The sequence below is a fragment of the Leptodactylus fuscus genome, chromosome 3 (genome assembly GCF_031893055.1).
Source record: "Leptodactylus fuscus isolate aLepFus1 chromosome 3, aLepFus1.hap2, whole genome shotgun sequence".
Taxonomy (NCBI): Eukaryota; Metazoa; Chordata; class Amphibia; order Anura; family Leptodactylidae; genus Leptodactylus; species Leptodactylus fuscus.
The window spans coordinates 119582093-119595948 of record NC_134267.1 but is presented as its reverse complement, the minus strand read 5'-3'; the positions used below and the strand labels follow the sequence as shown (position 1 = coordinate 119595948).

General features: G+C 45.0%; 1 protein-coding gene across 1 annotated transcript in view; it reads right to left on the bottom strand.

Moving 5' to 3' along the window:
- Nucleotides 1-438: 438 nt before the first annotated feature.
- The window catches only part of RRAGD (Ras related GTP binding D), a 53182-nt gene continuing 39764 nt past the window's right edge, over nucleotides 439-13856 (bottom strand). Inside the window, exon 7 of the mRNA XM_075268220.1 lies at nucleotides 439-1561. Coding sequence (XP_075124321.1) covers nucleotides 1410-1561 — 152 coding nt within the window. The 3' untranslated portion in view covers nucleotides 439-1409. The remainder of the gene's footprint in view (nucleotides 1562-13856) is intronic.

Below are 13856 nucleotides of genomic sequence, written 5' to 3'. Positions count from 1 at the left end.
ATCTGTATAATCTCTATTATGTATTGCTGGAATCACTTATTTCTGTAACTATAGACTTCAATTGAGAATGAATAAGTATCAGAAAATCCTTGTTCTCCAGATCAATGAGCCAGGACACACAGCTTTTGGATTTCCAAGCTCCCACCTCCCTCCTATCAACAAGATGCTATTGATCTCATGAGGAAATACTGTTCCGTGTCATTTAGTAATTTGAAGAAAAATCCCTTTTTTTACACATAAGTCATTATTAAGTGAAATTTACATTGTATTACAGAGTGATAAAAAGCAAATGACAACAAAATCTAAAGCTTGAAGCCAATTTTGAGCAGTCGTCACGTGGGAGACATTTCTGATCAGTACTCCCATATAAAAACACGATAATCAGTCAGATGTATATAAACAGTCGATACTAAATAATGCTAAAATATCACAATCATGTCCCATTGACATCTGCGTAATTCAGATATGTAACACGTTATTTTAATTAGCTGTATAAAAAGTGCCTGATAACTCTCAATGTGCAAAAATACCTTAACAATTTTATTATAAAAATCATAAAATCTAAAAAAAATATTCATTTTGTTATCAAATTATGTTTTCTAGTTGTACCATGTACTTTGTGCAACAGTTTAGTTCAGTATGTTCCAACTAAGAAACAGTTACATCGGATCAGTGACATATTATTGCATGTACCATGAATATAATGTTGACCTTAATAGGATTTTAGTGTTTAAAGGGGCTCTATCACTGGGAAAAGTCATTTTTATCTAATCACATGCTTGCATAGGCTTTAGAAATGCTACTTCACACTTACCTTTTGTATGTAGATTGCCTCAGTGGTCTCTGAATAAGTCCATTTTTATTCATATGCTAATGAGCCTCCAGCCAGCTCAGGAAGTTCCCAGCAGCCTCCTATCTCCTATCATCTTCTATGTGTGTGAAGCAAACAGGAAGCTGAGTCATCATCAGCAGCAGCAGCCTCCCATAGAAAATAATAGGAGAGGTGTGCACGATCTATCGTGCACCAGTCTAATTAGCATATGAATAAAAACGGACTTATTCAGAAACCACTGAGACAATCTACATACAAAAGGTAGGTGTGAAATAGACTTTCTAAAGGCTATGCAAAGGTGTGATTAGTTAAAAATGACTTTTCCTAGTGATAGAGCCCCTTTAATTTTTTAGTTATTCTATATGACAGAATGGTGCAATTTCCCAAATTTATATTATTATTACTGCACTTTTGTGATGTATTCAATGTAGGACAAATGACAATGATTGTCTATAAGATAAAGTCTCATATAATGAATCTTCAGGCTTAGATTTATTCTTCCAACAGACAAGCACAGTCTGTACAGGAAAACAACTGAATCCTAGCAGATGCAACAACTTTTTCCAACTCTTCCTTTCTAGATTGGAACTCTTTGGGTGCCATTGGCGGTGGCTCTTCTGTTCTTTCGGATTTGACTTAAGTGTTTCCGAGATCTGAACACCTTCACCCTTACCTCAAACACTTCCTGAATTGCCTTTCGAAAGCAATGGAAATTGTAATCTATCAAACCTGTAACAGAAAAACAGAATTTCCCTAAATCAACAAAAAATTATGGGATTCAACACACTTTTAGACATTACAGATAACAACCATGGTGAAAACTGTTTTGGAGATACTATATTTTTATTCACTGTTTGGCTAAGACCCCATGTAGAAGGTCGCAGCAAAAAAGGACTGCGGGAAAAAGCACAGAAGCAATGCAACACGTTTTCTTTCTTGCAGCGTTTTTCACAGAAAGTCTACAGAGGTTTCCTTTACTTTCTGCTTCCATTATACCTATAGAGAATCCGCCAGTGTTTCCATACATATAACTGACTTGATGCAATTTACAAAACTGCAACGGTTTTGGAAATTGCATTTTCACAATGTGTGGATAGAATTCCCTAGAATCCAATCCACTCTTCAGAGACTGTAAAACGCCACGTTTTTTCCACCATGGGAAAACCATGACATTTATGCCATGTGAGGCCCTGAGCTTTGTTTGTTTGTTTGTTTTAACTTATGGTCTTTACTTACAAACTATAAGGTATTCAAATACTCATATATGCCAGAACATTATTTCTTGAGCATAAAAACTAACAGTGCATCAGTAACTTCAACTAGTACCATAACAGGACAATCCTGGGGGTGTTAGACTGGGGCCATACACTGCAAACACGCTGCAGAATTTCATGAAAAAAAAACTGATGGTTTTTGCTGTGGTACACCCATAGGCTTCTCTGCAGGATCCCACCACGCTTTAAACACTGCAAAATTTAAAAGGCGCTGGTGACACCTACAGCAATTGCAGGTTTTACCTACAGCAGGTGGATAAAATTGATTTAAATCTTATCTACAGTGCTGCTACTGTACATCTCAATGGGTTAGCTGCTGTCTGTGTGGTCTCAGCCTGAAGGAAATTGAAGGTGTCTATATAAAACAACAATCCCTTGCAATTATGATGCCTGAGATTATGGGGACTTAAAAAGGACCTTTCACCATCTCTACCAATTCCGACTCTTTGTATTCTTTAATAGTTGTCACTTTACAGATTCTGGCACAGTTGTAATTTTCTCTAGTTCCTAGTGTTCATGAGAAATCGTTGCTGTTAGATTCAGCACAGTCTACTATGGACTAGGTGAGTGGTTCTGGGCTGTCTGCTCCAGATGAGAACCACCCACACAACAGTAGATTGCCTAATAACAGAAATAGCTCAGGAATAGTGGGAGACAGAGAAAAAAAATGTAACTGCACTAAAATCAGTCAAGCAGCACCCACTGCAGGATACAAAGGGTCCTCGGTAAACAAGGAAGCCCCTTTTCTTTTGTTTAAACCATGTAATTGCAGCAGCCATTATGGATTGTGGGTTAAACAGCTGAAATTATTTTCTCTAGGAATAATAAGGTGGTATGTGTATCAGGATAGAACTAAACTTAACAAAGAAAAAATAAGTATACTAAAAAATAACTTTTATTCATATTCTGCTAAAACCTATCCCAAGCATAAAATATATGCATTATATGCCAACTTATTGAGCTCCTAATCCATGTCAGTTAGTGTAGACTATCCAGTGGTATATATCACCCTCTAGAGTGCATTCCTATAGGCTGCTTCCTATTCTACCAATGGTATTTTTGTTGGATACCACCAATCCTAAGGGTCTCAATGAGCACATATCCTGTGCTCCCTAACTTTAAATCATGAGTTACACCTCTCATGTTTCATCCACCTGGGATAGGCAAGTCCTATGCTTTTCCATATTGTCATGAAAATTCAGTTAAGGTTTGGCCCTCATCATCCTTCTGTCTCTTAGTATCTGGTTTGATGATTGGGCCACATCTAAGATCTTATCCTTGCCAATAGTAGTTTGGCCATTGCTTCTTGACTTGGTTTCTTTGTCCTTGTTCCATTACCTCTATTGATCCATTTGCCATTATTATTATTATTATTTTTTACGTTCATCCCATGTCTAGAAGTTATCATCTAGCCCCTATTGGAATATGTTGGCCATTGCAGTATCCGAGGCAGTGTTGACTCCAGTATTCAGTCCTTGCTGTTTTTGTTATACTAGTCTGTTATGACCGACCCATTTACTTATTCCAAGGGCCTCATTAAAGGTGCGATAGTCAATGATCACATGGTTATGCTTCACTTTATCTGCATATTTTTGGTTCTCTCTGCAGCCACTGCAGACAGGCAGAGTTTTGAACACAAGTGGTGGCTGTGACTTTAGAATGGACCCTTAATATGTTAATAAAATAATAGTTAAAAACTGCATTTCTCAAAAAAGTACAAAGCCCATAAAATGTGTTACTATACAGCTATGAATAACATCCCAGAATTTGAAAATTAAAAAGAAAGATGATACATTAAAGATTTATTGCTCTCATAAGAGTAAAACATCTTCACGTATTTTAGGAATTAGAGAAAATAACACTTCAGTTACAGGTTTTATCTCCGAGCTTCTAACAGCTCACATAATACTTTGATCTGGATTAGCTTGCACAATGTGCTGACATGAAACACAGATTATATATTTGGTCAAATGGACTTGTCTTCCTCTCATTTTGGTATAGAGTGATATTTGTAGATAAGGAATGTGTTTTTTTGTTGTTGTTTTTTTCTAATTTGTAACCTATATACCTTTGTTACACTGAAGCACTCAGTCACTTGTGGCCCACGTTGTAGCATATTCATGGAATTACTACAGTATGTTGTCTTTTCTCTATATTATTGGCTGTAATATTGGTGTTTACACCAATTGTTACTGTCTATGTTAAAGAGGACCTTTCATGAGATCGGGCACATGCAGTTTTATATACTGCTGGAAAGCTGACAGTGCGCTGAATTCAGCGCACTATGTGCTTTCCCTATCTGTGTCCGGTGTAAAGCGCTATCGGTCCCGGTACCGTAGTGCTTTACAGTCAGAAGGGCGTTTCTGACACTTAGCCAGGTACGCCCTTCTGCCCAGCAGCGCCTATCGCACTGTACTGTGGAGCAGGGAGGAACTCCCCCCTCCCGCTCCTGATAATACTCGTCTATGGACGAGCTGTGTGAGCAGAGAGAGGGGGCGTTCCTCCCCGCTCACACTGTACAGCACAATAGGCGCTGCTGGGCAGAAGGGCGTCCCTGGCTAAGTGTCAGAAATGCCCTTCTGACACTAAAGCGCTACGGTCCCGGGACCGATAGCGCTTTACACCGGGCACAGATCGGGAAAGCCGACAGTGCGCTGAATTCAGCGCACTGTCAGCTTTCCAGCAGTATATAAAACTGCATGTGCCCGATCTGATGAAAGGTCCTCTTTAACCATTTGTTTTATTGTGATTTGATCTCAACTAACTTTTACACACTTCCTAACTTTCAAATGACTGAATGAAGAACAAAATCTATAGTGTGCCATGGAGCATTTCGCTATTGTAAGCCCCCACTTCAATCTTGCCCACTTCCTTTTTGGTTCTTCCCATTTCTATCCATGCCCCTTTGTACTCCCATGCAACACAGTGCCCCTTTAATAACCCCAACAAGGTTTCATTTCACCTTATATTATACCATTGTAGCCCCTACATGATAATACCCCACTCATTATGGCCCCTACATTTTAATATCATTTTCAATGTGGCCCACACAGTATACTGCCCCCTTAATATGGTCCCCACTGTATAATGTCCCCCACAGTGTAAAGTTCCCCTTAATATGGCCCACACTGTATAATGTCCTACTTAAAATGACCCCCCCCCCCCCCACACACACACACACACATACACACATACACATGTGGTTGAAAAAACTACAGTCAATGAATTTAAAAATGCCTGTGATAAACTTTGAATGCAAGATAAAAATTAAATAAAAGGGCAGCCTAGATGGACCATGATGCCCTCAACATCCTATGTTTCAAAGGATTTATTTTTTCTTTGAGTTTTTAACTACATTTTAATTTCTGAACAGCAATCAAAATGCTAAAAATAATTATTAGATATTTAACTCCATATAATATTTATTACAAGTTGATATAAAATACAAATAATATAACTAAAGAAAATATTATTATTATTATTATTATTATTAGTTGCGCCACAAGGTCTTTACTAGGTGGAGAAATTGTTAGTTTCATAAAAAGGAGACATCCTGAGTAGAGATGAGCGAACAGTGTTCTATCGAACTCATGTTCGATCGGATATTAGGCTGTTCGGCATGTTCGAATCGAATCGAACACCGAGTGGTAAAGTGCGCCATTACTCGATTCCCCTCCCACCTTCCCTGGCACCTTTTTTGCTCCAATAACAGCGCAGGGTAGGTGGGACAGGAACTACGACACCGGTGACGTTGAGAAAAGTAGGCAAAACCCATTGGCTGCCGAAAACATGTGACCTCTAATTTAAAAGAACAGCGCCGCCCAGGTTCGCGTCATTCTGAGCTTGCAATTCACCGAGGACGGAGGTTTCCGTCCAGCTAGCTAGGGCTTAGATTCTGGGTAGGCAGGGACAGGCTAGGATAGGAAGGAGAAGACAACCAACAGCTCTTATAAGAGCTAAATTCCAGGGAGAAGCTTGTCAGTGTAACGTGGCACTGACGGGCTCAATCGCCGCAACCCAGCTTTCCCAGGATCCTGAATGGAATACACTGTCAGTGTATTCCCGTATACCCGATATATACCCCGATACCCGTTCCAACGGTGTGCCCCCCCACCTTCACCCCAGAAATACCCTGCAAGTCCCCTAGCAATAGAATTGGGGCTATATACACCCACAATTTTTACTACTGGTATACAGTGCCATTGTCTGACTGGGAATTCAAAGAATATATTGGGAATACAAATACCCTCATTTCTTGCTACTGCCATATAGTGCCAGTGTCTGACTGGGAATTCAAAGAATATATTGGGGTTACGTGCACCCACAATTTTTACTACTGGTATACAGTGCCATTGTCTGACTGGGAATTCAAAGAATATATTGGGAATACAAATACCCTCATTTCTTGCTACTGCCATATAGTGCCAGTGTCTGACTGGGAATTCAAAGAATATATTGGGGTTACGTGCACCCACAATTTTTACTACTGGTATACAGTGCCATTGTCTGACTGGGAATTCAAAGAATATATTGGGGTTATAAATACCCTCATTTCTTGCTACTGCCATATAGTGCCAGTGTCTGACTGGGAATTCAAAGAATATATTGGGGTTACGTGCACCCACAATTTTTACTACTGGTATACAGTGCCATTGTCTGACTGGGAATTCAAAGAATATATTGGGAATACAAATACCCTCATTTCTTGCTACTGCCATATAGTGCCAGTGTCTGACTGGGAATTCAAAGAATATATTGGGGTTACGTGCACCCACAATTTTTACTACTGGTATACAGTGCCATTGTCTGACTGGGAATTCAAAGAATATATTGGGAATACAAATACCCTCATTTCTTGCTACTGCCATATAGTGCCAGTTTCTGACTGGTAATTCAAAGAATATATTGGGGTTACGTGCACCCACAATTTTTACTACTGGTATACAGTGCCATTGTCTGACTGGGAATTCAAAGAATATATTGGGGTTACGTGCACCCACAATTTTTACTACTGGTATACAGTGCCATTGTCTGACTGGGAATTCAAAGAATATATTGGGAATACAAATACCCTCATTTCTTGCTACTGCCATATAGTGCCAGTGTCTGACTGGGAATTCAAAGAATATATTGGGGTTACGTGCACCCACAATTTTTACTACTGGTATACAGTGCCATTGTCTGACTGGGAATTCAAAGAATATATTGGGAATACAAATACCCTCATTTCTTGCTACTGCCATATAGTGCCAGTGTCTGACTGGGAATTTAAAGAATATATTGGGGTTACGTGCACCCACAATTTTTACTACTGGTATACAGTGCCATTGTCTGACTGGGAATTCAAAGAATATATTGGGAATACAAATACCCTCATTTCTTGCTACTGCCATATAGTGCCAGTGTCTGACTGGGAATTCAAAGAATATATTGGGGTTACGTGCACCCACAATTTTTACTACTGGTATACAGTGCCATTGTCTGACTGGGAATTCAAAGAATATATTGGGAATACAAATACCCTCAATTCTTGCTACTGCCATATAGTGCCAGTGTCTGACTGGGAATTCAAAGAATATATTGGGGTTACGTGCACCCACAATTTTTACTACTGGTATACAGTGCCATTGTCTGACTGGGAATTCAAAGAATATATTGGGAATACAAATACCCTCATTTCTTGCTACTGCCATATAGTTCCAGTGTCTGACTGGGAATTCAAAGAATATATTGGGGTTACGTGCACCCACAATTTTTACTACTGGTATACAGTGCCATTGTCTGACTGGGAATTCAAAGAATATATTGGGAATACAAATACCCTCATTTCTTGCTACTGCCATATAGTGCCAGTTTCTGACTGGTAATTCAAAGAATATATTGGGGTTACGTGCACCCACAATTTTTACTACTGGTATACAGTGCCATTGTCTGACTGGGAATTCAAAGAATATATTGGGAATACAAATACCCTCATTTCTTGCTACTGCCATATAGTGCCAGTTTCTGACTGGTAATTCAAAGAATATATTGGGGTTACGTGCACCCACAATTTTTACTACTGGTATACAGTGCCATTGTCTGACTGGGAATTCAAAGAGTATATTGGGAATACAAATACCCTCATTTCTTGCTACTGCCATATAGTGCCAGTGTCTGACTGGGAATTCAAAGAATATATTGGGGTTACGTGCACCCACAATTTTTACTACTGGTATACAGTGCCATTGTCTGACTGGGAATTCAAAGAATATATTGGGGTTATAAATACCCTCATTTCTTGCTACTGCCATATAGTGCCAGTTTCTGACTGGTAATTCAAAGAATATATTGGGGTTACGTGCACCCACAATTTTTACTACTGGTATACAGTGCCAATTTCTAACTAGGAATTCAAAATGCGCAAGGCTCCCGGAAAGGGACGTGGACGAGGCCGTGGGCGAGGTCGGGGGAATGGTTCTGGGGAGCAAGGTAGCAGTGAAGCCACAGGGCGTCCCGTGCCTACTCCTGTGGGGCAGCAAGCATTGCGCCACTCCACAGTGCCAGGGTTGCTTGCCACATTAACTAAACTGCAGGGTACAAACCTTAGTAGGCCCGAGAACCAGGAACAGGTCTTGCAATGGCTGTCAGAGAACGCTTACAGCACATTGTCCAGCAGCCAGTCAGACTCTGCCTCCTCTCCTCCTATTACCCAACAGTCTTGTCTTCCTTCCTCCCAAAATTCCGAAGCTTTACAGAACAATAACCCAAACTGTCCCTGCTCCCCAGAGCTGTTCTCCGCTCCTTTCATTGTCCCTCAACCTGCCTCTCCACGTCACGATTCCACGAACCTAACAGAGGAGCATCTGTGTCCAGATGCTCAAACACTAGAGTCTCCTCCATCTCCGTTCGATTTGGTGGTGGATGACCAGCAACCCACCCTCATCGACGATGATGTGACGCAGTTGCCGTCAGGGCATCCAGTTGACCGGCGCATTGTGCGGGAGGAGGAGATGAGACAGGAGTTGGAAGAGGAAGTGGTGGATGATGAGGACACTGACCCGACCTGGACAGGGGGGATGTCAAGCGGGGAAAGTAGTGTGGATGTTGAGGCAGGTGCAGCACCAAAAAGGGTAGCTAGAGGCAGAGGCAGAGGTCAGCAGCTTAGGCGAAGCCAGGCCACACCCGGAATCTCCCAAGATGTTCCAGTTCGTACCCAGCCCCGAAAAACTCCCACCTCGAGGGCACGTTTCTCGAAGGTGTGGAGTTTTTTCAAGGAATGCGCCGAGGACAGATATAGTGTTGTCTGCACAATTTGCCTCTCGAAATTGATTAGGGGCTCTGAGAAGAGCAACCTGTCCACCACTTCAATGCGCCGTCATTTGGAATCCAAGCACTGGAATCAGTGGCAGGCAGCAACGGCAGGACAAAGGCCGCCTGCCGTTCACGCCACTGCCACTGCCTCTGCCACTGCCTCTGCCTCTGCCACTGCTGACTGTGCTGGCGATGCACTCCAGAGGACGAGCCAGGACACCACTTCATCTGCCTCCGCCACTTTGTTGACTTCTACCTCATCCTCCCCTGGTCCTGTCTTATCTCCTTCTCCTGCACCATCAAAGGCACCATCAGGCGTTTCTTTACAACAACCCACCATCTCTCAGACATTGGAGCGGCGGCAGAAATACACTGCTAACCACCCACACGCGCAAGCCTTGAACGCCAACATCGCTAAACTGCTGGCCCAGGAGATGTTGGCGTTCCGGCTTGTTGAAACTCCCGCCTTCCTGGACCTGATGGCAACTGCGGCACCTCGCTATGCCGTCCCTAGCCGTCACTACTTCTCCCGGTGTGCCGTCCCCGCCTTGCACCAGCACGTGTCACTCAACATCAGGCGGGCCCTTAGTTCCGCGCTTTGCACAAAGGTCCACTTGACCACCGACGCGTGGACAAGTGCATGCGGACAGGGACGCTACATTTCACTGACGGCACACTGGGTGAATGTAGTTGAGGCTGGGACTGCTTCCCAAACTGGCCCGGTGTACCTCGTCTCCCCGCCTAACATTCCTGGCAGGGACACGAGAAGAACACCCCCCTCCTCCTCCTCCTCTACCGCCTCCTCCTCCGCCACCGCCTCCTCCTCCGCCACCGCCTCCTCCTCCGCTGTTAGATTGACCCCAGCTACGAGTTGGAAACGTTGCAGCACTGGCGTTGGTAGATGTCAGCAGGCTGTGCTGAAGCTGATCAGCTTGGGGGACAGACAGCACACTGCCTCCGAGGTGAGGGATGCCCTCCTCGATGAGACGGCAATATGGTTTGAGCCGCTGCACCTGGGCCCAGGCATGGTCGTTTGTGATAACGGCCGGAACCTGGTAGCAGCTCTGGAGCTTGCCGGACTCCAACATGTTCCATGCCTGGCCCACGTCTTCAACCTAGTGGTGCAACGTTTCCTAAAGAGCTACCCCAATGTTCCAGAGCTACTGGTGAAAGTGCGGCGCATGTGCGCCCACTTTCGCAAGTCGACAGTAGCCGCTGCTAGCTTAAAATCTCTCCAGCAACGCCTGCATGTGCCACAACACCGGCTTTTGTGCGACGTCCCCACACGCTGGAACTCAACGTTTCAGATGTTGAATAGAGTGGTTGAGCAGCAGAGACCTTTGATGGAATACCAGCTACAAAACCCTAGGGTGCCACAAAGTCAGCTGCCTCAGTTTCACATCCATGAGTGGCCATGGATGAGAGACCTTTGTGACATCCTACGGGTCTTTGAGGAGTCCACAAGGAGGGTGAGCTCTGAGGATGCGATGGTGAGCCTTACAATCCCGCTCTTGTGTGTTCTGAGAGAATCCCTGATTGACATCAGGGATAACTCAGATCACACAGAGGAGTTAGGGATAGCATCCGATCCGTCACAGCTGGAGAGTAGGTCCACACATCTGTCCGCTTCACTGCGTTTAATGGAGGAGGAGGAGGAGGAGGAGGAGGAAGAAGAGTTGTCCGATGATGTGATGGTGATACAGGAGGCTTCCGGGCAACTTCGAATCGTCCCATTGTTGCAGCGCGGATGGGTAGACATGGAGGATGAGGAGGAAATGGAGATTGAACTTTCCGGTGGGGCCAGAGGAGTCATGCCAACTAACACTGTGGCAGACATGGCTGAGTTCATGTTGGGGTGCTTTACAACCGACAAGCGTATTGTCAAAATCATGGAGGACAACCAGTACTGGATCTTTGCTATCCTTGACCCCCGGTATAAAAACAACATCTCGTCTTTTATTCCGGTAGAGGGGAGGGCCAATCGCATCAATGCTTGCCACAGGCAATTGGTGCAGAATATGATGGAGATGTTTCCAGCATGTGACGTTGGCGGCAGGGAGGGCAGTTCCTCCAGTAGGCAACCAAGTTCTCACCGGTCCACACAAACGAGGGGCACACTGTCTAAGGTCTGGGACACCTTGATGGCACCCCCTCGCCAAAGTGCCGCCACGGAGGGTCCTAGTGTCACCAGGCGTGAGAAGTATAGGCGCATGTTGCGGGAATACCTTTCCGACCACAGCCCTGTCCTCTCCGACCCCTCTGCGCCCTACACGTATTGGGTGTCGAAGTTGGACCTGTGGCTTGAACTTGCCCTATATGCCTTGGAGGTGCTGTCCTGTCCTGCCGCCAGCGTCCTATCTGAGAGGGTGTTCAGTGCAGCCGGTGGCATCATCACTGACAAGCGCACCCGTCTGTCAGCTGAGAGTGCCGACCGGCTCACTTTGATAAAAATGAACCACCACTGGATAGAGCCTTCATTTTTGTGCCCACCTGTGTAAAGCACCCCAACATGAAACTCCATGTCTGTACTCAACCTCTCCAATTCCTCCGCATCCTCATACTCATCCACCATAAGCGTTGCACAATTCTGCTAATACTAGGCTCCCTCCAACATGATTTCCCCCAACTCTGCTGGTTAGAGGCTCCCTCCACCCTGATTTCCACCAACTCTGCTGGTTAGAGGCTCCCTCCACCCTGCTTTCCCACAACTCTGCTGGTTAGAGGCTCCCTCCACCATGAATTTGCCCAAACTGGGCTGGTTAGAGGCTCCCTCCACCATGAATTGGTCCAAACTGGGTTTTTTAGAGGCTCCCTCCACCATGAATTGGTCCAAACTGGGGTTTTTAGAGGCTCCCTCCACCATGAATTGGTCCAAACTGGGCTGTTTAGCGGCTCCCTCCACCATTAATTGGTCCAAACTGGGCTGGTTAGAGGCTCCCTCCACCATGAATTTGCCCAAACTGGGCTGTTTAGAGGCTCCCTCCACCATGAATTTGCCCAAACTGGGCTGGTTAGAGGCTCCCTCCACCATGAATTGGTCCAAACTGGGGTTTTTAGAGGCTCCCTCCACCATGAATTGGTCCAAACTTGGCTGTTTAGAGGCTCCCTCCACCATTAATTGGTCCAAACTGGGCTGGTTAGAGGCTCCCTCCACCATGAATTGGTCCAAACTGGGTTTTTTAGAGGCTCCCTCCACCATGAATTTGCCCAAACTGGGCTGTTTAGAGGCTCCCTCCACCATGAATTGGTCCAAACTGGGCTGTTTAGAGGCTCCCTCCACCATGAATTTGCCCAAACTGGGCTGTTTAGAGGCTCCCTCCACCATGAATTGGTCCAAACTGGGCTGTTTAGAGGCTCCCTCCACCATTAATTGGTCCAAACTGGGCTGGTTAGAGGCTCCCTCCACCATGAATTTCCCAAAACTTGGCTGTTTAGAGGCTCCCTCCACCATTAATTGGTCCAAACTGGGCTGGTTAGAGGCTCCCTCCACCATGAATTTGCCCAAACTGGGCTGTTTAGAGGCTCCCTCCACCATGAATTGGTCCAAACTGGGTTTTTTAGAGGCTCCCTCCACCATGAATTGGTCCAAACTGGGCTGTTTAGAGGCTCCCTCCACCATGAATTTGCCCAAACTGGGCTGTTTAGCGGCTCCCTCCACCATTAATTGGTCCAAACTGGGCTGGTTAGAGGCTCCCTCCACCATGAATTTGCCCAAACTGGGCTGTTTAGAGGCTCCCTCCACCATGAATTTGCCCAAACTGGGCTGGTTAGAGGCTCCCTCCACCATGAATTGGTCCAAACTGGGTTTTTTAGAGGCTCCCTCCACCATGAATTTGCCCAAACTGGGCTGTTTAGAGGCTCCCTCCACCATGAATTGGTCCAAACTGGGCTGTTTAGAGGCTCCCTCCACCATTAATTGGTCCAAACTGGGCTGGTTAGAGGCTCCCTCCACCATGAATTTCCCAAAACTTGGCTGTTTAGAGGCTCCCTCCACCATTAATTGGTCCAAACTGGGCTGGTTAGAGGCTCCCTCCACCATGAATTTGCCCAAACTGGGCTGTTTAGAGGCTCCCTCCACCATGAATTGGTCCAAACTGGGTTTTTTAGAGGCTCCCTCCACCATGAATTGGTCCAAACTGGGCTGTTTAGAGGCTCCCTCCACCATGAATTTGCCCAAACTGGGCTGTTTAGCGGCTCCCTCCACCATTAATTGGTCCAAACTGGGCTGGTTAGAGGCTCCCTCCACCATGAATTTGCCCAAACTGGGCTGTTTAGAGGCTCCCTCCACCATGAATTTGCCCAAACTGGGCTGGTTAGAGGCTCCCTCCACCATGAATTGGTCCAAACTGGGGTTTTTAGAGGCTCCCTCCACCATGAATTGGTCCAAACTTGGCTGTTTAGAGGCTCCCTCCACCATGAATTGGTCCAAACTGGGGTGGTTAGAGGCTCCCTCCACC